The sequence below is a fragment of the Microcaecilia unicolor genome, chromosome 2 (assembly GCF_901765095.1).
Source record: "Microcaecilia unicolor chromosome 2, aMicUni1.1, whole genome shotgun sequence".
Classification (NCBI taxonomy): Eukaryota; Metazoa; Chordata; class Amphibia; order Gymnophiona; family Siphonopidae; genus Microcaecilia; species Microcaecilia unicolor.
The window spans coordinates 477788757-477814638 of NC_044032.1; the positions used below are offsets into that span (position 1 = coordinate 477788757).

General features: G+C 41.3%; 1 protein-coding gene across 5 annotated transcripts in view; it reads left to right on the forward strand.

Annotated features, from left to right (window-relative positions):
* The window catches only part of REEP1 (receptor accessory protein 1), a 203856-nt gene extending 180205 nt beyond the window's left edge, over nucleotides 1-23651 (forward strand). For 3 of the 5 annotated variants that reach the window (XM_030191049.1, XM_030191050.1, XM_030191052.1), the window contains one exon: nucleotides 22329-23651. In XM_030191049.1, the coding sequence (XP_030046909.1) occupies nucleotides 22329-22400 (72 nt within the window). In that variant the 3' untranslated portion in view covers nucleotides 22401-23651. Of the gene's footprint in view, nucleotides 1-14326; nucleotides 14468-22328 lie in introns of those variants that run through there. The other 2 variants (XM_030191051.1, XM_030191053.1) reach the window with 2 other exon arrangements.
* Nucleotides 23652-25882: the final 2231 nt, after the last annotated feature.

Genomic DNA, 25882 nt, shown 5'->3' on the forward strand with positions numbered 1-25882 from the left:
ATTTGAATTGGCCACTTCTGGATTTCAAGACCAGTGCTCTAACCACTAGTCTACTCCTCCATTGCACTCCACTTTCTTGAAATTTGGCAGTCCCTGTGGGGGGGGGGGCAGTTCGGATGTCCACAATGTTTGAAAGAAGGATGTCCACGCCTTCGCTATGCCTCCACTGACACACACATACCCCCCCCCCCCCCCCCCGGGACCTGCATACTGCTGTGATGAACCTGAGTATGACATTTCAGGCTGGCAAAAAAAAATTTTTAAGTTTTTTTTTTTTTTTTTTGGGGGGGGGGGGGGTGAAATGGCTAGTGACCACTGGGGGAGTCAGGGGAGGTCATCCCCGATTCCCTCCGGTGGTCATCTGGTCAGTTCGGGCACCTTTTTGAGGCTTAGTCGTAAGAAAAAATGGACCAAGTAAAGTCGTCCAAGTGCTCGTCAGAGACGCCCTTCTTTTTTCCACTATCGGCCGAGGACGCCCATGTGTTAGGCACGCCCCAGTCCCGCTTTCGCTACGCCTCTGACACGCCCCCGGGAACTTTGGTCATCCCCGTGACGGGAACAGTTGGGGACGCCCAAAATTGGCTTTCGATTATGCCGATTTGGGCGACCCTGAGAGAAGAACGCCCATCTCCCAATTTGTGTTGAAAGATGGGCGCCCTTCTCTTTCGAAAATAAGCCTGATAGGGAATGTTAATATTTCCCTAAGCTTTATTATCTTTGTTGTTACTTCTACTCTGAAAACTACTTCAGGAATCATACAGTTTTCTTATTGGTTGCTATATATATTGCCAAGAAACACCTGTGGCAGGGCATACTTTAGTGTCCACCTGTTTAGGGGGAGCCCTGTGAGATGTTCTCAGAACTCAGGAAGTTAGGATGATTGCCAACTGTCTGGCTTTTTTCTGAAGTCAGCAAAATGTTACATTCATGTCCAGAAGGTAGAATAATTGGTAATATGTCTGGATATTTTTCCGATTTTAAAACCTGTATCTTTATCCTCTAGTTCCCCCTGCTACCTCCTGGCCCTGTTTCTCCCCACCCCTTTCTGTAAGTGAACCTGCTCTGCCCGTGTCCATTGGATCCAGCCAATGGGGATGGAAGAGAGGAGGTGATCTGGAGAGTTTCTTTGCTATAAAAGTGAGGTTTCTGTATCTGGTGGGAGGTAGAAGATGAATGAACCCCCTTCAAAAAATGCCACAATACATTTCTATAGGAGAAGCAGCTCCAATAGCTGCAGTATACATACACTGATTCACTGTAACATTGTGATTAAGGTATTGCACCTTTCAAAGTGCCTTCCCCTTTCATCCTGTCTCCTGATCACAGACATACAGAAAGCACACACACACATACCAATCCACAAACACACTAATGCATACAAACATTTACACCCCCCCCCCCCCCACCCATGCATTTTCATGAAGAGGGATTGAAAAGAATTCCACGAGCCGTTTTTTTTTGTTACATTTGTACCCCGCGCTTTCCCACTCATGGCAGGCTCAATGCGGCAGGTAATGGAGGGTTAAGTGACTTGCCCAGAGTCACAAGGAGCTGCCTGTGCCGGGAATCGAACTCAGTTCCTCAGTTCCCCAGGACCAAAGTCCACCACCCTAACCGCATCTTTCCCCAATTGTTTTGATTACGTGCTATTTGTAATACTGTTGTATGTTTTTATTTTGTACACTTGAGGAGGAGGTCAGTTTTAAAAGGGTTAGGTGCCAGTAAAAAGATGATTTACATATGTAAATAGCTATATACATGTATATACCTGCAACATGAACAGTTTTAAGGGGTGTGTTCTAGGCATTTACACCTACTCCCAGGCTGTAAATTGCTGGGGGGGGGGGGGGGGGCATTTAAAACTATCTAAAAAAATCCCAAAAATGTGAGTTTATGAGCTTGGATACTTAATTGTCTACATTGCATATGCATTTTTGTAAAATCTGCAGTCTATGTAAATGCTGGCACTCTTGCATGCAGGTTGCAAAATCCACTGCCTATACATATAAGTACTGACATTTACATGTACAGAGCCCTAAGTGATTTGGTTGTTTTTTTTTTTTTTGTAATCCCCAGTAATATAATTATTCAAGGATAGCAGTTAATCTCTTTTGCATCTCTACAAGGTATTGGATGCCCTTTTATATAACTGGGATGCTAATCCCTACAGCATTATCCTCTAGAAATAGAAAAGAGTCTGTTGTTTTCTCTATGTTCCACATTAGTTTTCCTTCCCCTTTTCCCTTTCCATTTTACCCAAAATTTCACCCAGATAAAAGAGTGCAACCACTAGCCCAGTGAATGCTGTGAGCCATAAGGAGAATGGATCATATTTTGCATGATGGTCTTCTGTATTCTATTGTTGGGTCCCAAAGATCCATCTCTGGGGCAAGATCCAGCCCTCCTTGGGGGGGGAGCTTCTCCACTGCCTCTCACCTGTGTAGTACTGCTCCCCCTAGGGGGCTGACAGGATGCTCCCTCACATTCACTGGGCCCTGCTTCTCCTAAGAAGGGCCAGCATCCCACTGCCTCTTTGCCTCTGGACCCTTCTCCTCCTAGGGCCTTCACATTACTGCAGGGCCCCACTCTTGCTGGCGTATTAGTCACTGGGCCCTGCTCCCATGCCTAGGCTCTGTTGCCACACCAAAGTCCCAATGTACCGTCTTTGGAAAGAGCTTCCATTGCTAGGGGCTGAAATTCTGCTAGGTCCATAGCTTGCCAATTTGCTTAGTACTTCTAGCTCACAATGATTCTAGATTGGCTAAGTCCATGGTCTACAATTCAGCTTTCCCCAACTAGGAGGAACCCCTCTTTTCTTAATCACAGGACCAAAAACCAGACAGAAGATGCAGAGAGAATGCGTAGGCCTTCTCAGGTCAAAAAGAGGCCTCCTGACCTGGCCTCTTTTTGACCACCTTAATTCAACTGTCCAGGGTATCAACCATATAAATCATTTGGGGTGAATCTGCCCACCTGGTGAATGCATTTCTGAATGCCTTGTCTCATTCACCCCAACATATTTCTCCTTCAGTTTTGACCTTAGGACTGTGTTACTGCTTATAGGCCTGATTTTATCACAGGACGCCTATGTTTGTCTGTTTATTAAGTACCTGATATACCCCGTCTAAAGCAACAATCAAAGCGGTTTACAATTGACAATTCCAAAAAGGTTTCTGTTTTAAGCCTGTTTTATACAGGCAACATAGATAAAAGTATATTTGAGAAGATACCACTCTATTCACAAAAGAACATTCTTAAGAACAACTTGTACTGCTGAAAGTGGTCAGAGCTATAAGACAGTATGTGATACATCCCAAGGTACTAAAAGAGCTCAGCGAAGTTCTGGCAGGTCTGCTAACTGATATGTTTAGTAGAGGGGACTGGAGAAGGGCAGACATTGTCCCTCTTTACAAAAGTGGTAACGAAGAAGAAATGTCTAAAATCCCTACTCCCCTCTTTTTTTTCACTCCAGCTAGCTTCTCCTTTTCGTGGTCTGTTTTCCTCTTTAGGTTTGTGATGAGATTGTATGCTTTTCTGGCTGAGTAATGGAGTTCTTTTCTATCTGTGTTTTAGTCTGTAAACCACTTAGTTCTGTCCTCTCCTCGGCCATAGCAGTATAGTAAATGTGAATACAGAACAAAGGTGGGAAGCTTCAGACTGCAAAGTCTTCTGTCTGTGGGGGAAAAAGTAATAGAAACTCTATAAAAAGAAAGAATACAGAATTATCAACAGTCCAGTGGGTTGCAAGATCCAAAGCAGCAGATTGTGCCAAACAAATCTGATTTATTTTTTCTACTGAGTGACCAGAGAACTAGATAAAGGGAACACAGTGGATATGATGTAATTGGATTTCAGCAAAGTCTTTGATACAGTTCCTTATAGAAGGCTTAGAAATAAACTGAGTAGCCCAGGGATGGGTCCTAAAGGGGTAGACTGAATTAAAAATGGGTTGATTGACAGACAAAATGGGGTGGTGGTAAATGAAATTCATTTGGAAGAAAAAAAATGAGTAGGGAATGTCTCAAGGGCTGATTTTCGTTCAATATCTTCTTGAGCAAGATAGCTAAAGGTTAAAAGGGTCAGTTTGCCTTTTTGCAGATGGCAGGGAGATTTGTAAAAGAGTGGACACCTCAGAGAGCGTAAGCAAATTAGAAATGATTTATAAAAACTAAACAATCAGTCAAATACTTGGTAGTTAACCTTAACCCAAAGAATTGTACAGCGATGCATTTGTGGTACAAAAACCCAAAGAAGCTGTATATGATAGAAAGGAAGAGACCAATATGCATGGCTCAGGATAGAGAGCAAGGAGTGATAATGTCTGAGATCTCAAATTTTCAAAGCAATGTGACAAGGCAGTAGCAAATGTTGAGCTGCATAGAGAGACGCATAATCAACAGAAAGGAGTTGGTCATAATACCTCTCTACAGGTCATTGGTAACACCTTATTTAGAGTACTGTGTTTAGTTTTGGAGGCCATATCTCAGTAAGGATTCAAAGAAACTGGAGGTGGTCCACAGGAAAACGACCAAAATGGTAAGAGATCTCTATCAGAAGACACAAGAAGAAACAAGATGTCCTAAGTATATATGCTCTAGAGGAGAGGAGAGGGACAGAGGAGATATAATACAGACTTTTAAACACTTTTTAAAAATAACTTGTATTAACAACAATTAAACAATCTGTAGTATGACAGTGAAAATTGAATCACCAGTATCACTAAGCAAAGGTAGATAAATAAGGAGTGGAAACTATAAAACTAGAGGACATGATATGACCCTACAAGCAGGTGGAATCAGACACAAAATCAGGAAATATTTCTTTTATAAAAAAGGGTGATAAAAGCTTGGAACGCCCTCCCAGAAGCAGTGGTGGAAGCAAAAATGGTGCTGCAGTTCAAAAATGTGTAGGATATACACCCCGAAGCCCTAAAAGACAAGAGGATGGAAACCAAGCATGGAGTATTGCTCCAGTGGAAATTTTAGACATCCAGTACTGGCTGAAATCTGCCCCACCTCTGTATGCACAGAGCTAGTCACCCACAATCCCACTTTGATGCACAGCTGTTCTTTTGAAAATTTACCTTCAAAGGCTGTTATTTATATTTGACTGAAAAATGTAGCTTAAATAAATATACTATATTTTATATAGGGCAAAATGCACAATATATCCTTATGAATGTATTTTGTATGGTACAGAATGGATATAAATAATAGCAAATGTGAAAAGGAATAACTCCGTGCACATGGGTCCTTGTTCATCTTATAATCAGTTAGGATATAAAGAAGCTGGAGCTGGCCCACGTTGGTCTTTATTTGCCATCATCCACTATGTTACTATAACATTACTCCTGACTTTTCCAAATGAATCAAATCAATAGATAGCACCAAAGAATGCTAAAAATGAGTAGCACTTAGGGTATGTTGTGATGCATGTATTTAGTCGAGTTGTATCAGTAAATAACTGCTCGTCACACAGCATAAGGTTGAAACTAGTGAGGGGAGAATTAGTTTGCAGGTTGTTGATAGAGGTAGAAGGAAGATTTAGAAAGGAGTTAAATGTATTTTTTCTTTCTAGAGCTTAGGTAAAAGACTTGATAAGCATGATACATTACAATTACTATCAAAAGCAGTCTCCAAAGAGACTTTTTGAAGATTGCAGTGTTGGTTCACCTTTCTGGACGGAAGTTGCTTGGCACCAGGCTAGAGGAATGGAGGCTTGCCTTCCATCTAGATGACAAAGAGTTGCCCAGATTTCTACTAAGACTGCTACAACTGCTCTCAGGATACTAAAGATGCTGATGGACTATGGTTGTTGCCTAGGGCAGTGGTTCCCAAATCTGGTCCTGGGAGTCACCCTAGCCAGTAAGGTTTTCAGGATACCCACAATGAATATTCATGAGATAGATTTGTATGCAGTGGAGGCGGTGCATGCAGATCTCTCTCATGAAATTCATTGTGAGTATTCTGAAACCCTGACTGGCTGGGGGTGCCTCCAGGACTAGGTTTGGGAACCACTGGCCTAGGGACAGGTAAGGGAGGTAAATAAGATTCATATCCCTCAGCAGTTCCTCCATACAAATCCCTCATGGCTTTGGCAGTTCTGTCAGTTTCCAGCATGACCCTATTGGCAAAACAGTGATGAAAGGAAGGGTGTCCTTGATACAAGGAACCACAAAAGTATGGCAGAAGAGATGGAAACGTCCTCAAATGGAGAACACCATTTTCATGAGAACTGTCTTACAAGAGAAGGAAAGCTGGGCTGTTAAGTGGCTTCTGGCCATCCTGGCTTGGATGTCACTAGGGCTGCTGCAGTGCTGTTAACCCCAGGCTAACGTTGGTGCATTTTTAATGGTTATATTGAAGCTGCTCAAAGTCCTGTGCTGATGCTGAAGGCTCCAGCTTTTCACCGTGTCTTGTGTGACGTTCTCAAGCTTTTGTACTTGCCATTTTCTAATAGTTTGAAACAAATCAGCAAGACAGAAAGTGAGAGCATAAATTTTAAGAAACAATTTCATAGACCACACAGTATATTGGCAGAGAAGTGTAATCGTTAGTTCAGGGTATACTGTGTACTGCTGTTACATTAAAAGTAGGAAAACACAAAATCAGAGAAAATTTTGGATTATTTTTAACTTGCTTTTCCAAATAATGCAAAGGCAGTTTACAGCATTATCACTATTCAGCTAGAAGTCTCTGTTGCGAAGAGCTTACAGTCTTAGTGCACAATGGCGGATATAGTGACTTGCCCAGAGACACAAGAGGTGTCACTAGGGGGACATGGGATTTGAACTCTATTTTTCCTAGGTCGTAGCCCATTATGGTAGTAACTAGCCTTTTTAGTAGCAAGCTCGCTATCAAACAGCATTACAGACTGGAGCACTCCAGGTTATGCTTTCCTAGAACATTATAACACTTCTTAGAGGTTTAAGTCACGTAAAGGGCAATTCTGTAACTGGGTGTGTGCAGTCCCCCAAGTGCCTTGCATGCATAAGTGCACAGAAAAGTGGCATTTAGGTGCCTAAAGTACACTATGGGCTATTCTGTAAGGTAGCATGTAATTGCAAGAGGGGGATACACATGAATGGAGCATGATGGGGCATGGGCATGTTTCCAACTTGCATTCCCAACTGATAGAATACTACCAATTATGCACTTTGCATGATGCGCCTAGGCGTGCCCGTTTAATCCTGCCATTGACCTGGCATAAATGGTCACACCAAAATTTAGGTGTGCCAGTGTGGGTTTATGCTAGCACTTTATAATGGAATCTTGGTGCCCAGATGTCATTATAGAACAGGTGGGTCCTGTTCGCACTTCATTGGGGCACCTAAATGAAGGGACTGGATACGTCTCTTCCTAGTAGTTTTCATCCAATTGCCAGTATCCTCAGTATTGCTAAACTGCTAAAAACTTTAGTGGTGAAAAAAAACACCACAAAGAGTCTTCAGAATAGAGACTGGTCAATTCATGGACCCGACACGGGCCATGTTTCGGTGCACAGCGCCTGCATCAGGGGTCATCTAAGGAGATAAATACAAATAAAACCTTCACTTGACCCTACCTGTCCCTCCAACTACCTCCCCATCTCCCTCCTACCCTTCTTCTACAAAATACTTGAACGCGCCGCCGTTCACAGCCGTTGCATTGATTTTCACGCCTCTCATACCATCCTTGATCCGCTTCAATCTGGCTTTCGCCCACTTCACTCGACAGAAGTGGCACTATCCAAAGTCTGTATGACCTGTTCCTCGCCAAATCCAAAGGTCATTACTCATAGGCGTAGTTTGACTGTTTCATATGGGGGGACAAAGGATGGGCGGAGCATATTAGCATATGGGTGGAGCTTATTAGCATATTCATTTGCATATATACATATGCAAATGAATATGCTAATATGGAGGAAGGAATTGAAATTTACAGGCAAAATATCACAGATGCACATTTCAAAAAGCTGACATATTTCAATTAATAAATTCTGAAAAAAATACTTTTTCTACCTTTGTTGTCTGATCATTTAGATTTTTATTCGCTTTGGTCCCAGTGTCTTGTTTTATGCAGTGTCTTCTTTCCAGTAGGCTTCCCTCTGCTCCCCACCCTCCCAGTCCCATCCATCTCCTGCTCCTTCCCTCTGCTCCCCTCCCCTCCTAGTCCCATCCATCTCCTGCTCCTTCCCTCTGCTCCAATCCATCTCCTGGTCCTTCCCTGTGCTCCCCACCCCTCCCAGTCCCATCCATCTCTTGCTCCTTTCCTCTGCTCCCCACCCCTCCCAGTCCCATCCATCTCCTGCTCCTTCCCTCTGCTCCCCACCCCTCCCAGTCCAATCCATCTCCTGCTCCTTCCCTCTGCTCCCCACCCCTCCCAGTCCCATCCATCTCCTGCTCCTTCCCTCTGCTCCCAACCCCTCCCAGTCCCATCCATCTTCCCTCTGCTCCCCACCCCTCCCAGTTCCATCCATCTTCCCTCTGCTGCCCCCCCCCCCCGCGAGGTCCAGGATTGTGACTCCGTTTACCCCCTCTCTTCCTCCCTCCCTCCCTCCGGCGCAGGCAACAGTCTTTTTCAGCTTTTCTGTGTTCCTGGCAGCGGTAGCGATGTACACGCTGCCTTCGGTGTGCCCCGGAAGCCTTCTCTTCAAGTTCCTGTTCCCACCTAATCGGGAACAGGAACTTGAAGAGAAGGCTTCGGGGCAGAGCCAAAGGCAGCGTGTACAACGCTACCGCTGCCAGGAACACTGGAAAAGACTGCTGCCTGTGCCGGAGGGAGGGAGGAAGAGAGAGGGGTAGACGGACACGCTCCTCTCCGTCCGCGTGGCTTCCCTGCCCTCTCTGTCTGCGTCCAGCCCGAAAGGAAATGATGTCAGAGGAAGGCGGGACGTAGACAGAGAGGGCAGGGAAGCCAAGCAGACGGAGAGGAGCGCGTGCCTGCTTGTTTTTTTTTTTTTTAACTACTGGTGCGGCGGCGCCTCGTCATCGTTTGGAGGGCATTGCCCCCCCTCGCCCCCCCCAGTCTACGCCCATGTCATTACTCCATCCTCATTCTCCTTGACCTATCCGCCGCTTTTGACACTGTCAATCACAACTTACTTCTTGACACACTGTCCTCTTTTGGGTTCCAGGGCTCTGTCCTCTCCTGGTTCTCCTCTTATCTCTCCCATCGTACCTTCAGAGTACACTCTCATGGTTCTTCCTCCACCCCTATCCCACTCTCTGTTGGAGTCCCTCAGGGTTCTGTCCTTGGACCCCTTCTTTTCTCTATCTACACCTCTTCTCTGGGCTCCCTGATCTCGTCTCATGGCTTCCAGTATCATCTTTATGCTGACGACACCCAGCTTTATCTCTCCACACCTGACATCACTGCGGAAACCCAGGCCAAAGTATCGGCCTGCCTATCCGACATTGCTGCCTGGATGTCCAACCACCACCTGAAACTGAACATGGCCAAGACCGAACTTCTTGTCTTCCCACCCAAACCCACTTCTCCTCTACCTCCACTCTCTATTTCGGTTGATAACACCCTCATCGTCCCCGTCTCATCTGCTCACAACCTCGGTGTCGTCTCCTCTCCTTCTCTGCGCATATCCAGCAGATAGCCAAGACCTGTCGCTTCTTCCTCTATAACATTAGCAAAATCTGCCCTTTCCTCTCTGAGCACACCACCCGTACTCTCATCCACTCTCTCGTTACCTCTCGCCTTGACTACTGCAACCTACTTCTCACTGGTCTCCCACTTAGCCACCTATCCCCCCTTCAGTCCATTCAAAACTCTGCTGTACGTCTTATCTTCCGCCTGAACCGATACACTCATATCACCCCTCTCCTCAAGTCACTTCATTGGCTTCCGATCAGGTACCGCATTCAATTCAAGCTTCTGCTTCTAACCTACAAATGTACTCGATCTGCAGCCCCTCCTTACCTCTCAACCCTCATCTCCCCTTACGTTCCTACCCGTAACCTCCGCTCTCAAGACAAATCCCTCCTGTCAGTACCCTTCTCCACCACCGCCAACTCCAGGCTCCGCCCTTTCTGCCTCGCCTCACCCCACGCGTGGAACAAACTCCCCGAGCCCATACGCCAGGCCCCTTCCCTGCCCATCTTCAAATCTCTGCTTAAAGCCCACCTCTTCAATGTCGCCTTCGGCACCTAACCTCTACACCTCTACCCAGGAAATCTAGACTGCCCCAACTTGACATTTCGTTCTTTAGATTGTAAGCTCCTTTGAGCAGGGACCGTCCTTCTTTGTTTATTTTGTACAGCGCTGCGTAACTCTAGTAGCGCTCTAGAAATGTTAAGTAGTAGTAGTAGTATAAATACAAATAACAGAAGACCCAACCTAAGGATTACAAATGATACAGCGACCAAGGATATCTTGCCTTGTAGCACTCTGGGTTAGCGTTCTCTAAAGAAATGGCGGCAAACCAAACCCTATCCGTATTGCTGAAAAACTTTAGTGGCTCAGCAATTTTCAAATTTTCAAGATAAATGTGATTATTTACATTGATCCCAGTTTTGATTTAGATCTTTCTTTAATACCGAGCTCTTTCTGGTAGCTCTTTCAGAAATAGAAAAGATGCAAAGTCAAGGAGGTCAGATGATCTTATTGCAATTTGTTACACCTGCTGCATTTGACATAGTAAATCATTCTGTATTCCTGCCAAGATTACGGGGGGGGGGGGGGGGGGGGTTGGGGAGTTATTATTGTGGACTACTGTTGTCAGGTTACTTTACCACAAATTTGGGTTATTTTTCCACAATTCAGGTTATTCTAGCACAGGGTCTCCTTGCATAAAACGGGACCTTGCGCTAAAATAACCCAACTTAACAGTAGCCCACGTTGATAACTTCCTGCCTAAATGAGATCGGTATTCTAGACCCGTCTTGAATTAGTTTGTTAAATTCTTATATAATAGAAGTTACTGTGTTTACAAAAGTAAGGTTTGATCTGCAAGTTGGAATTCTGCTAGGGGACTTCCTCAGGGTTCACCACAGTCTCCTAAGTTATTTAATTTATGCATGAGTACACTAGGTCCCTTGTTTAAGATGCCAGGTTGTCAACTGTTCACATACATAGACATTGTATTTATTTTAGTACCTGTTTAGAAAGTTTTGATCAATACAGTCAGTCTAGTAAACGACTGTATATATAATAACAAACAATGGACCATAAAGAATTATTTAAAGCTGAACACACAAAAAAGCTAAGTAATGTTCTAGATGTAACACCTACAGAGTTGTATCTTTATTCAGAAAGAAATCTTCCAGTTGATAGAATATGTAGAGTTCCCAGGGTTATTTTAGAATCCACTCTAACTATGGAGCCACAGGTGAAAAGATTATTTGGGACATTTTCAAACTGAGACATTTTTGCTTTATTAGATCTTATTTTTCTAAGGATCATTTCAGATTGCTGGTACAGTTATTGATCCTATTTCATATCGATTACTGTAATGCTTTGTACCTGGGAATTTCTGTGAAGATGGTAAATTGACTGCAGCTTCTACAAAATACTGCTGCTAGACAGATTTTTAGAGCCAGGAAATATGATAGACTTACTCCTCTGTTGATGAGGTTACATTAGTTGCCAATCCAGGCCTGGATTTTCTTTAAAGTGGCTTGGTTTTATTCCTGAGTCTCTCACATTCCTTAGCAGTTCTTGCGCCTGAACATTAATAGAGTTTAAATCGTTGTTTGCTCACATTCCTATTAGATGATTTTGATTTAAGCAAATTTTTAATGCCTCTTTCCAATTCCAAACAACTAAGCTCTGGAAATGGTTTCCCTTTATGCGTAAGACAAATTTCTTCTTACTTGAGTTTTCATCATGCTCTGAAAACCTTTTATTTTGCAAAATATTATTCCAGTGAGAACTAAGTTGTTTTGTATTTAAATCTCTTTTAATTTTGTAGCTCCTGGTGTGTGGTAAGAACAGTATATTGCTTAGAAATTATTGTTAGGAATTGGGCGACTAAGAAATATAGGGCTCTTTTCACAAAGCCACACTAGGGATTCCGGCGTTGCAAATGGGATGAAGCCTATAGGAATTGAATGGGCTTCGTCCCATTTGCCACGCCGTAATCCCTAGCACGATTTTTAAAGAAGCCCATAGTAATAGAGTAGAATAAAATTGCCCCTTTAACCTTCTGCTTCAGGACTTTGGCAATAGCCATGTGTTCTATATAGTGCAGGAGCCCTGAGGTTTGGCTCGTGGAACTGACAGATTTCGAGACTGTCAGAAAAGTGATTTACTAGGTCACAGTGTATCAGAATAAGAGAATGAGGCATCACATTTCAGGAGCAAACTAGGCTGGCAACAGAGAGCGTAAAACAGTTCAGCTAAGGCCAAGACTTCCCTTCTACTTCTTCAGGGTGATCATTTTTCAACTATGGGCATGGAGAGGGAAGAGGGAGACAGAAAGTTAGTAGGAATAGAGTACAAAAGGGAAACATAAATTAAATACACCAATCACCACAGGTGAGTAGACGATCTTTGACAATCCTGCCATTCTGAATAATCTGCTGAAGATACAGACATACTGGTATGCCCAACCCTTACCCTTCCTCGGTTTCTTTATGACTGGCATTTGCCACTGATCAGAGAGCTGCTGAGAAAGACAAAGAAGAAAATGCTCATATTTGCTCACAAGATAAACAATTTTTTTGTTTCCATTTTTTTTGCTTGGAAACATATTTTAAGTTGTTCTCTATTCGTAAGGTCAGGGTTTTGTGTGCTAGGATGATGCGCTGCCGTAGCTTTTGAATACAGATACATATTTATTTGGATTTTGCTCACACCTTTTTCAGTAGTAGCTCAAAGTGAGTTACATTCAGGTACACTGGGTACTTTGCTGTCCCTGGAGGGCTCACAATCTAACTTTGTACCTGAGGCAATGGAGGGTTAAGTGACTTGCTCAAGATCACAAGGAGCAGCAGTGGCAATTAAACCGGGTACCCTTGGATATCAAGACTGATGCTCTAACCACTAGACCACTCCTCCATTGTTTTGTTACTGAGTGAAGTGCCATTTAATCAAATTGCTTAGTTTCTTTTCTTTAATACCCTGAAACACATTTTTAAAAATCTTTATATGACCTACTGTTTCATAGGCTGGTCTAGAATGGAAGAGAGAAAGGCCTACATTCACAGCTGGCATGGCTATTGGAGGTGAAAAACTGAAATGTAGACATCAAAATTAACTTCCAAGGCAAGAAGTTAAGGGACCTGTATACTAAACATTTTTCCCACAGATGCAAAATGGAATAAAAAATGTAGTACATCTGACCCTAAGAATCCAAGTGCAGTTAGACAACCAAATGGAGATATCTCAAAGAGTGGATGGTCTGTTGGCATGGTTTTGCAGCTCGATAAATGCATCCATTTCTAACATGTTAGCTGTCTAGACTGCCCATACTTTACTGCATCAGAGATTTAGATGTTTAACTACACCTCCGTCCTCTTTAGATGTCTGATCTGCTCCTCTGATGGAAATTTTCAACACCCAGTATTGGCTGAAATTCTGCCCCATCTCTGCATGCACAGAGTTAGTCACCTACATTGATGCACAGCTATTCTTCTTTGAAATTTTACCTCCAAAAGATGTTATTTATATTCCACTGAAAAATGTAGTTTAAATAAATGAAATATATATCCTATGTTGTATATACAGAAAGTAGCAGCAAGAGGAGGAAGGCTACTGTAACTCTAATGCAAATAATTAAGCACATACACTGGACTCTTCACTTGTTGAGGTATATACAGAAAGAAAATCATGACATACAGGGCAAAATGTATAGTATATGTGAATGAGTGTATTTTGTGTGGTACAAAATGGATGAAAATGATAGTAAATGTCAAAAGAAATAACTCGGTGCACATGGGTCCTTGTTCATTTCATAATTATCATGTTGATAATGTTGCCTAGAAAAAGAAAGATCGCTACAGCATGGGATTTAGTGGAAACAGTAATGGAAAACCACCTGAGCATGGATAATGCAGATATTCTGGGCAGCCGTGCAGCAATAACAGACTGGCTGGTGTCCAAAGCAGTGCAAACATTTGCTGGGACATCAGAAGGCTCTCTGGATCTAGCGAACATGAGAAGTGTGTTCCCTGGAAGAAAGTCAGATTCCAAGTCTTGTATGCTGCATCCTGAGTTTGTTCAAATTGTTTCTGTGTACATTTTCATACGTGTGAAGAAGAATGAAGTGCACTCCATCAGACATTTCCATCTTTCCTGTTGCTTCCTTGCCTCTGTCATAGAGACAACAATATTTAAAAAGCAACCTGCTCCCTGTCTTCCCTTCCTTTTCTTCCCTGCTTATCTAATGTCTTCAGACACAGGCGAGGTGGAGCAGAAAAGCAGTCAGCATCAGCCGAAGGCAACAGCAGCAGGGAAAAGACAAGAAGATTCAAGAAGCAGAGGGAGCTTAAAAAAGCCACAGTAACAGTGCATTAACCATTAAACTCCTGGTTAATGTGAGTATGTTTATATTTAATATGTGGGATAACGATATGGGTCTGAGACACAGGTGCCCTGCTGTTTGATGGTAGAGAAGGGAAAACTTTGTATTTTATTGTGCCTTTGGAGCTTGCACTTCTTGCCTGCAGGGGTCTGACACACCCTCAGTGTTTTCACAATGTGCAACTGAAAGAAAATTTCTTCTTAAAGTGGTAGAGTTACATGTAACAATTGTAGTTTGTTAGTCTTGGGCCCGTTTGGGGCATTTAAGAGGTGGGGGGAAGGGCAAATGTGGAAATGATAAGATGTGTGCTTAATTTTGGAGATCTCAGGATCTTCTGGGGCTACAACTTTCTAGCCCAAAACAAGGGACTCTGCCATTGAGGATAAAGGAGCTGCTCCCTTAGCTAAGCCACTCAGTGAACCTTGAGCTGGCGGCTCGTATCCATCCCATTTTTACTGTGTCTGGTCATATAATGGAGGTAATTTTCTAAGAGAATATCTAGGTTTAGAGGGTAAGCAGGTGTCGATTTTGGCCCAATTTTATAAAGACACATAGACGTCTATGTGCCTTTATAAAATACCAGCACAAATCTTGCAGAAATTGTGCCTAGATTGAAGGTATGATAAATCACTGTTAAATAGTCCACGACCTTGTATAAACCTCAGGGGTAATATAAATGACACAGAACACAACCCTGTGCTCTTAAATTCTCCAATTACTTTTAAAACAGTGGGTAAATCCAATTACGTAGGAGCCTCAGCAGCAATTTGCTTCCCACAGGAATGATCCCTGTGGCTTGCCTGCATCGTCATCGGCTTCCGTTACAAGATTTCTTAATCACTTTATATTTCAATACTACAAAAATTAGTATAAACTTTAAAACTTATCTTTTTGGTTTTAAAATATTATATTCAGACCTGAGCAAACATAGGCCAAGTTTAGCCAGGCTGTGTCAGTTCAATAGGTCCTATGCCATTGACTTCAGGCGTCTCCTCAACTCCTCAGTATACTATAAAATTGGAAAATTTAAGAGCGCAGAGTTGTGTTTTGAGTATCTGCTCAAGAGCATTTCCACCCATGTTCTGTGCAAACAACCCTGAGTACACCTACAGTACTAGTACAGGCTGGCTTAGACCTCATGTACTTCTTGGCATGACGTAATTTTATAAGAACCCATTTATGTGGGTAAATCCACATTCTACATGCAAACACGGCTTATAAAATTATCATTAATGTGCCCAAGAGGAAAGCAGCTTTCCAGCTAACTCCTGACAGTTGAGGATCACCTTTTGGATCTCTTCACTGCCATGAAGTGAGAGTACATTATGCATTCTGCAGTGCCATTATCTATTTTTTTTTTCCAACTCGGGAGCCAAGGATTTAAGCCTGCAATTTTCCAGCTCCAAACAAGAGTCTTCACCACTCGGCTAAAGAAATGTTTCCCCAGATTTCCTATCTGAGCTAGTAATAATCATGTGGCTCATATCAGTTCTTTTATTATTTTAGCCTGTCATGAACCCCATGCAGGATAAATGTCTTTTAAATTCTTAGGATGATACACAAAAACCCTCTCACTATTTCTCCAGGCAAGCCACGCATTTCTTGTCCCTTGTTGTTACTGGTATATGGCCCCAAGGCCCTACCGCCATGGCCCAGCAGTAGCAGAGGACCATATGACACTGCTGCTACCTTCCAAGCTCCAATTGAGGCTAACATTGTAGCTCCCTTTCTTATCCCAGTGGAGCCTCAGCCTTGATGCTTGCCAGCCATCAAAATTGTAGGTTTTCAAAACTTTGGCTGTTGAGATGTTTAGGGATGTTTTAAGATACAGTATTTTTGTACAGCTAATTCTCAGTACTGTATGAGATCAGTCCCAGTTCAAGGCCCAATAGATTAATGCTGGTCTTTATACTGCAACATTTATCACCCATTAATACATATTTATTTATTTGTAACATTTGTGATACCGCAGTTTGCAAAAGAAAGCAATACCAGAAAACTGCAAACAGAACACAAGATGACAATTGACACATCTATTGACAGGAAAACATAAGCACATCCCAAATAACTCATAGCATCTTTTATTTTATTGATTTGCTGGAATATGAGTTCTAGTAGGCATATGATATAAGAGTTTAATAAAACCTTATCTTATCACCCAAAACAAAGTTTGATTTGTTTGATAATTCCTTAAGAGTTGCAGCATAACATTAAGGGCCCTGTTTACTAAGCTGCGCTGTAGGCGCGCTAACTTTTTACCATGCACTAATGTTAGAGACACCCTTGGGTGTCTTTAGCATTAGCGCGCACTAAAAGGTTAGTGTGCCTACTGCGCGGCTTAGTAAACAGGGCCCTTAATGCCTGATTGTACATAAGACATGTAGAACAGAAATGGAAGGTCCAAGTCTGGACATTCACAATTTCCAGTCTGTTTTTCAAAAGGCTCACTGGGGTTACAAATAACAGAGATAAAGTTTGTAGGGGTAAATTTGGGCAACTTTCATTTTTGAAAGTTTCGTGTACTATAGTAGAATGGGACTATGCAAATTTTTTCACAGCTGTGATATTTTTCATGTTCTACAGCCTAAAAACTGCAGGTACCTAAAATGAGGTATGTAATTGCTGGGGTTAATTACTTTTTTATTGATAAATGTTTCTCATTTTTTAAGACGAAATTAGTCCGTACCTGAGGTTGAAATTTTGCAGGATTCTGCAGTTGATAACCCTTTATCTTGTGGTATAAAAAGTCACATACTCCACTTTTGGTACCTTTTCCCTCAGCAGGTCACCTGTGTCTTTTCCTAAACATGCAGAGCAAGCATTTTAGGAAAATATAGATGTACAAAAAGAATGTCATCGCTAAGCACCTTGTACGTATAAACTACAGTACTTATATGTGTAGGTAGTGATTTTTGCTACCACATACGTATATGTCAGCATTTATATGTGTAAAGTTCCGTTTTCCACAAATGAAGGATCCAAGGTCCTAAAGGCAATTTTTAACATTTTTAAGGACTTCTTAAATGTCAGAGGGTTAGGCACATTCCTTCCTTAATCATTTTTCTAAATTGTTGGCTTAGTCAAGCAGTTTGCTGAGATGCAAATGCTAATGGAGAAAGTTTTGTAAATATATGAGAACGCCTGTGCAAAATCAGTAATACATTCATATCATATAAGCCATCCAGAACATACTCGCTTGAAATCTTTGTGTCCTGTGGCATATAGGATGGCATTTAGTTGAGAAAATGGCATTATTAAATGGGTACATAATACCTTTATTCTAAAATGACCTTCTTAGGCTGTCTTCTAAATTTTAAGTAGCCCTAAAAAGACTGATGGAGGAGGGCAGTATATGTGAGTAAAGAAAGAGGCATTTAAGATCATTTCACAATCCCAATATTAACTCTCCTTACTGCTGTTTTACATCTTCTGCACTCTAAACATAGTATATATACCTTATACATGGTCCAATGTACAATTTGTTATATATTTTAACTATTCCATTTGATATAATATTTTAAATTAAATACCTTCTTTAGGTCCAATATAACGTTACATAACATGTGTGTTTCCATGATTTGATCTTCCATAGTTAATCTGAAATCGATGATTATGCCTAGCACTTTTATCGATTTTTCTAAAGTATATGTTTTCCACCACAAAAGTAAAGCTGTTATCAAATGCAAGGTTATTACCAAGCATAAAAATTTTGTCTTCTCCTTATTAAGTTTGAAGCAATTATTGCTTATCCAGTTACTGATGAGAGACATGCATCAAGCCACTAAAGTAAGTGTATCTTCTAGATCAGAATCAAATGTGAATATAACAGTGATAAAATCCGCATACATGTAGATTTGATTATCAACCTAAAGATGATAAGTAGTACATAAGTAATGCCACACTGGGAAAAGACCAAGGGTCCATTGAGCCCAGCATCCTGTCCATGACAGCGGCCCATCCAGGCCAAGGGCACCTGGCAAGCTTCCCAAATGTACAAACATTCTATACATGTTATTCCTGGAATTGTGGATTTTTCCCAAGTCCATTTAGTAGCGGTTTATGGACTTGTCCTTTAGGAAACCGTCTAACCCCTTTTAAAACTCTGCCAAGCTAACCGCCTTCACTACGTTCTCCAGCAATGAATTCCAGAGTTTAATAATGCATTGGGTGAAGAAAACTTTTCTCCGATTTGTTTTAAATTTACTACACTGTAGTTTCATCGCATGCCCCCTAGTCCTAGATAACAGTATGTTAAACAGAATTGGCGATGGCGGAGACCCCTGAGCTTGGTGACCAAAGGAAAAAACTAAAGCCATTCACAACTACTAGATGTGATCAAAAAAACCTCTGATAATAAGTGTATCAGCAGATTTTCCCATAGACCGAGAAAACTAGGCAATATCCCTGATTGTAACAGGAATCATATTATCATGGCTGTCTTTAAGATCCAGTAAATCACACCTGAAAAAAAATCCCCTGCCAAACTGGTAGGATTTCTGTAACTATTGTTAGCTCACAGATTTTTCAGTAGGAGCTTAAGGTGAGTTACATTCATGTACAAACAGGTATTTCCCTGTCCCTGGAGGTCTCACAATCTAAGTTTGTACCTGAGGCAATCACAAGAAGCAGCAGCAGGATTTGAACCAGGCTTTCCCTGGTTATCAGTCCAGTGTTCTAACCACTGGACAATTCCTCTGTTCCAATATGTTGTTCATTTTTCACTCATCTAGGGCAGTTAAAGGGTTGGGGAAATCAGTAAAATATATGCTGGGTCCAGGGTTGCAGCTCCAGTGTTTTTGTGTGTAAGTAAAACTTCCTCCAGTATTGTAGAGAAAAAGTACCATCTTCCCCCAAGTGGGGCCTGGTGTTTGAGTGCGCTCAGGGATCTTAGCACTGTGGGATCAGAGCAGTAAATCTGATCTGCTGTTTGGAGCAATTGCAAGTTCAGAATAGAAAGGAGAAATGTCATGAAAAGGTTTTTCTATCTGAACTACTCTTAATTCTGCATTTCCTTAAAATGAAGAACTGGATTTATGGTTTTCCCTCCTCTGGATTACCACTTAGCATTAGAGGATAGGTAGTTTGACAGTGGAACTCAGCAGACCTATAGTCTTTTGTCAAGTTAAACAACTAACCGTCTGACCACTGAAGATTATTTTTTGGACATGCCAAGCTTTTGTGCTTTCTGGTTTTAACATCCAGCCTCTGCCAGGTAAACATGTCTCAGTGCTTTATTGTGCCTTTTTGCAAATCACACATCAGTCATACTGCAAATATGAGTCTGTGTCACGGGAACTGAAGAATTGGATCCTATCTGCCTATCTACTCTCAACTAAAATGACTGTGGAGAAGGATCACCAGTATACAAATTTGTGCATCCTTGGGGAGCCATACTCCTCATGATGGGTAACCTCAGGAAGACTCTTTCTTACAGCGCAATAGCAAGATTATAGCTCAAAGTCACATCTTTTAGCTCAAGAATCAGAGAGATCAGAAACTGTATAACGTTCTGCAGGATTCCTTTGTTAGTCTACTTTCCTCTCTCAGACAGAGAGCTATAGGACTAGCCAATAATTTGTAGACAAACCCCTTTTTCTAATTTCATCTCATTTGTGAGGAGATATTGAGGTCAGTATTCAGCTGCACAGTCAACATAGAGTCTGAAAGATCTAACTTCAGAAACATCATACATATATTCACTGACACTATGCGTTGAGATGGTACCACTGAGATGTCCCATATAACTTGAAATATATACGTTATGCAATTCAAGTTATGCTTGCTTTTTGAGTGCACTACCTAGATGTATAACATATATGGTGAAAAGAAATCTATAATAGGATGCTCACTATAGACTATTGTTGTGGTTCTTATTTTAAGTGTATTCTATTTTAAAAAGTATGCCCCTATATAGAATACTAGCTCAAATGGCTGAAAACGCAGTCGCTTACACTAAGCCCTATAAGTGGTACAAATGCCCTTGCTTAAATGTTACCATATATGCACATAAATGATGGAATTCTATAATTTAGGGAAAGGGAATTGATATACCGCCTTTCTGAGGTTTTTGCAACTACATTCAGAGCAGTTTACATATATTCAGGTACTTATTTTGTACCAGGGGCAATGGAGGGTTAAGTGATTTGCCCAGAGTCACAAGGAGCTGCAGTGGGAATTGAACTTGGTTCCCCAGGATCAAAGTCCACTGCACTAACCACTAGGCTACTCCTCCACACATACTCCTCCCAAACTCCACTTATGTGCATGTCTACTGGCAAAGTACATGGTATTCTATAAGTGGTCACTTAGGTCCAGGGTCGTAGCCAGACTTCGGTGGGAAGGGGGTCCAGAGCCCGAGGTGAGGGGGCACATTTTAGCCCCCCCCCCCCCGCCATTGTCGACACCCCCCCACCCCCAGCAACACCACCACCACCAACAACAACTTTGACCCCCCCTCCTGCCGACGACACTCTCGACCCCCCTCCTGGCGCCAACCCTCCACCGCCGTCGCCTACCTTTGCTGGCGGCCCTGCCAGCCGAGGTCCTCTTCTTCCCATGCAAGGCTTCGTTCTGACTGTTTCTGACGTCCTGCAATAACATGCCTCTAGCCTGGCTTAGTAAACAGGGCCCTTAGAATACAAAAAAGAAAATTCCACCATTAACAAGAAATTAATCAATAAAATAATAGAAATAAACTTAAACTAAGTGGGTGGAAGTAGCCCACGTCACGGGAAAACCTAGAGAAAATAAAGAAATAATTCACAGAAATAAACTTGGTTCATATGAATCCATACCAAACGATCCTATCACTTTATAAATCCATTCTACTCCTATGCTAAGAAAATATTCTTATATGGAAACCTTATCATTCAGAACATTCAACAAATGCGAAAGATCAAAAAAGATATATTGTTTCTCTTGCCAGGAGATTAAACATTTACAGGGGAAGCTTTAAAAAAAAAAAAAAAGGATCTCCCCCACATGAGAAACCCTCAGTTTCAATTGAAGAAGTAACTTTTTCCTTAGCTGCATGCTACGAGCCACTTCGGGAAACAACTGAACTTTTTGACCACAGAAAGCAACATCCTTTTTCTTAAAGTAGGCTTTTAAAACCATAATTTTATCTTTTTCGACAGAAAAAGTAACCAGAAGAGTAGCTCTTGATGCAGTATTAGCAGTAGATGATTCTAAAAATTTAGTTAAATTAAACTGACTACTCTCCAGGGAGTCAAAAGCTGCTTTCTGAGGATTAACCACCTGAGCTTTACTAGAAAGAGAATAACATTAAGAAACATTCACATCATTCTTATTAAGCACTACTTCCTTAAGATATTAGGGGGCCCTTTTACTATGCTGCATAGGCGTCTACACGTGCCCAATGCACACCAATTTGGAACTACCGCCCGGCTACCGTGTGGCCCGGGTGGTAATTTCATTTTTTACTCGCAATGGAAAATTTCCGGCATGCGGCGCTAACCGGGCAGTAATCGGCATTATACATGTGCTGACGATTACCACCCGGTTAATACGTGAGACCTTATCACTACGTCAGTGGATGGTGGTAAGGTCTCAGGCCCAAAATTGACGCAAGCCAATTTTAATTTTGCCGCACGTTCATTTTCTGCTGAAAAAAAGGCCTTTTTTGCAGGTGCGCTGAAAAATGTGGGCATTCAATACACGTGTCTACACCAGCGCAGGCCACTTTTTAGCACACCTTAGTAAAAGGACCCCTTAGAAAATAATATATCTGCTGAAAGCAATCTTGCAATAGGAAAATTTTGACACACATTTAAGGTCACAAACAGTTCTATGTGTGCAAAATTACAACATCTTTGTACATGACTATGATTTTGTTTTGATTTTTTTATTGCCAGGCACCACCTAGGATCTTTAGACCTCGCTTCAGGAAGACCAATACCATCTCCTCCAACACTGAAACCATGTGAGTGTGATGAGCCAGCTAGCACCAAGCTCCGTGCAATGTCTCCTCACCGCCTTACAAGAGTTATTCTCTAATGATGTAGACGTCAACAAGAAGGAGGTGTTTCGACTGTGCAGCATCGAAGGCATAGCCTTTTCCTCCTCTTAGTTCCGTAAAATAAGAAAGCCAGTCGTATGTTACAGCGCATGATTATAACAGATCTACAGAAGCAGCACAAGGCTCCTCTGCTTCTTTTGTGAAACATTAAAACAAATTGAGCTGATAAGATGTCTTGTAAAGAATTGTGTCCGCATATGTTTTAGCTTTGAGTGGAAGAATGCCATTGGTTATTTTGGGTAACGCACCTAATCTGCAGTATTATGGCAATACAAATGCTACTATGAAGTTTCTGGAGCCTTAGTTATTTGCCAAGATTAAAGCAGGACTGTGAATGCATAAACTATGAGAATATTAAAGAGACTAAAATTATGAATGTATAGAATCATTGATATTACAGTATGTTAAGATTAAAAGGGCAGGCAGTTACAAGGTTACTCGTATCTCCGTTTTACAGAATCAAACACTAATGCATATTGCTAAGTTGTGTTGGGAAGCACTCTTAGTAGGGGAATTGGACATATGATTGTAGATATATGGAAGAAAATAAAGAGAACCAACTGCACAAGTGGTAGTGGAGCATTACAAATGGCAGTATTGCTAAAGATATGACACGTACAGCAGGAAGACAAGTTCTGCTCAAATCTTTCATTACTTGCTGAAGCAACTTATAGGTATCTTTTATAGCCTTACCTAGTTTGCTGAATCAAAATGTTCATAAATTGTCTACCTAGTAGTTCAATTAAGTCTTTATTCCAAAACATGGATTCAGGACCCTCAACCAGGTAGAGCTTTTGCTATGAGTATTCTTAAATATATTGTGTACAACTGATCTAAGAATTGTGTAGATAGATATGTAAATTGCTTACCCTAAAACAGATTTGCTTGAGGGTCTTGATGATCAACTTATGGAAATTGAATTCTGTGCACCTAAATTTGGAAGTTGTCTTTTATTTTTTGTAAACCAAAAGACATCTTCTCTACAGCTCCATCCCCCACCTCCAACTTTTAAAGAAAAGAATAATATTTGGAAATAAAGTATTTCCATATGGTATGCCTGCCAATGTCCAGGTTATACTTGTGTACACCACCTTGGTCGAATTTCTTCAAAAATGTGATAAATAAATCCTAATAAAGAAATACCTTCACCAGTGATGAAGATCTTGGCTACCCTGTTGGTTATGTATTTTGAAAGTTCAACATGGAATGAATAGTTAGTAAGTAAAAACTCCTGGGAGAAGGATGTTAAAAGAATAACCACTACCCATTCAGAATCACTTGGAAGTGTATGTAGTACATGTTCTAGCATGCAGAAGATTGATTGCAGCCATTGTCACATCTCTGTATATCAGAGGTTCCCAAACCTAACCTGAGGGTCTCCCAGCCATTTGGCTTCTCAGGATGTCTACAATGAATTGTGTGTGATAGATTTGCATGTAATGAAGCCAGTGCATGCAAGTCTATCTCATGAATACGTATGGTGGATATCTCCCAGGACAGATTTGAGAACCTGTGCTACATATGGATTCAGGTTCTAGTTTCATTCAGAGCCCTTCTTCCTATATGATGCTGAAAACATAAAGAACTGAAGGATGTTGTATCCATTATATATTTTGGGGGTTTGTTAGTGTTGCCTATTAACTTCCAGATTTGACATTCAGGATCAGAATATTATCCTTCCATTATGTGCGCTCACACCCCATGCAGCAGAGCAGAGTCAATATCTGTGTTATTACATATTGAGTAGATAGAATTCTAGTAGCTGTATTGATCATGCAGAGAAATGGAGCCTTTATCAATTATAAAACCTTTTAAAGGACTAGCTGGAAGATTTTATAGCACATGAACTTTCAAAACCTCACAGGCCTCTGAATAAATCATTCTGGTTGATCCTGGGAAAAGGTGTAACAACTTCCAGACACTCCAGTATTTTGTATCATGAGCATTCACTGCCAGGACTGGAAATAGGAAGAGAGGAAATCTCACTGATCACAAATAAAGCTGCTAGCCTAATTAAGGTATAATCTCTGTCAAACGTGCAAGCCAACCTAGCCTTTCTTGAAAATAGGGTGGCCAGACAACTTCATGAGCACTTGGCACATCCTCATCCTTATTCTCTCAAAGAATTCTATGATATGCAGTCATAAGGCTCCAAACTTTTCTGTTAAAGCAGTGAGTTCAGAATGCTTTTAGCTAGGATTTTTTTTTTTTACTGCAATAGTGAAAATCCTGATCTTCTGAGAGTCCCCTGGCCACCACATCAAAGAAGAACTTAAATCAAATCCTAAAAGAATTAGGAAACAGTGTCTACACAAAACTGGTTAATAGGAGAACACAAATAGAAGTCTAGAACATTTAACCTCTTTTCAGGAAGAACTCACTGTTTCTAGGTATTTTACTGTAAAAGTCACTGAAGTAAAATGTACTCAGCAGGACACAAACAGGTAGGAAAAGTTCAGTGCGTGTGAACGTCCTAGCACGAATTTGTAAAATAAATTAAAATAAGTGTAAAGAAAATTGCTCCACCAAAAACAAATTAAACTCCCCATCACAGCAAACTATGGGCCCTGTTTACTAAGTCACGTTATAGGCATCTTAGTGTTTTTAACACACGTTAATCATGTATGTGCCTACAATATCCCTATAGGTGCCTACGCAATTAGCGCACACGCTAATTGTAGGCACGTTAAAAATGCTAACGCGCCTTAGTAAACAGGGCCTTATAAATGTAATTTTTTTTTCTTTTTCATTTTGCCAGAAGACAGACTTGAGAAAAGCTGATAAATTTGCACTTAGTACTGCATTATAACTCTCAGCTGCGCTGGAGAGGCAACGTTATTACTTGGGATAGTGTTTCTCAGCCCGCTCATGGAGGCACACCTAGCCAGTTGGGTTTTCAGGAGTACTACAATGAATATGCACGAGATGAATTTGTATATACTGAAGACTCCCATGGTATGCAGGTCTCTCTTATGCATATTTATTATGCTAATCCTGAAAGCCTGACTGGAAGGGAGTTCAGAAGCACTGACAAAGGGGGTCATTTCAGTGTGTAAAAATGCTGTTGACACATTATTTACGGTAGAAAATATACAGATCCAGTTCACTAATCAAAAAATGTGTGAAAAACCACAAGGAATAACAGTGATTCAAAGTAATAGCATGCCCACTTATTGTATAAGGAGGAAAAAGACCTCATCAAACTGGCACGCAATGGTAAGTAAAATCGGATCACAAAATCAGCAGATCAGCATGCACACAATAAAAAAGTCATCATTGATCAAAAAAACTCCTGTAACGTTTAATTATAGCAGAAAGCTATTCTATAGCAAAAACAGCCTTCAGCTCTTAAATATCATACACTGATAATCATCAACAAACACTTATCTT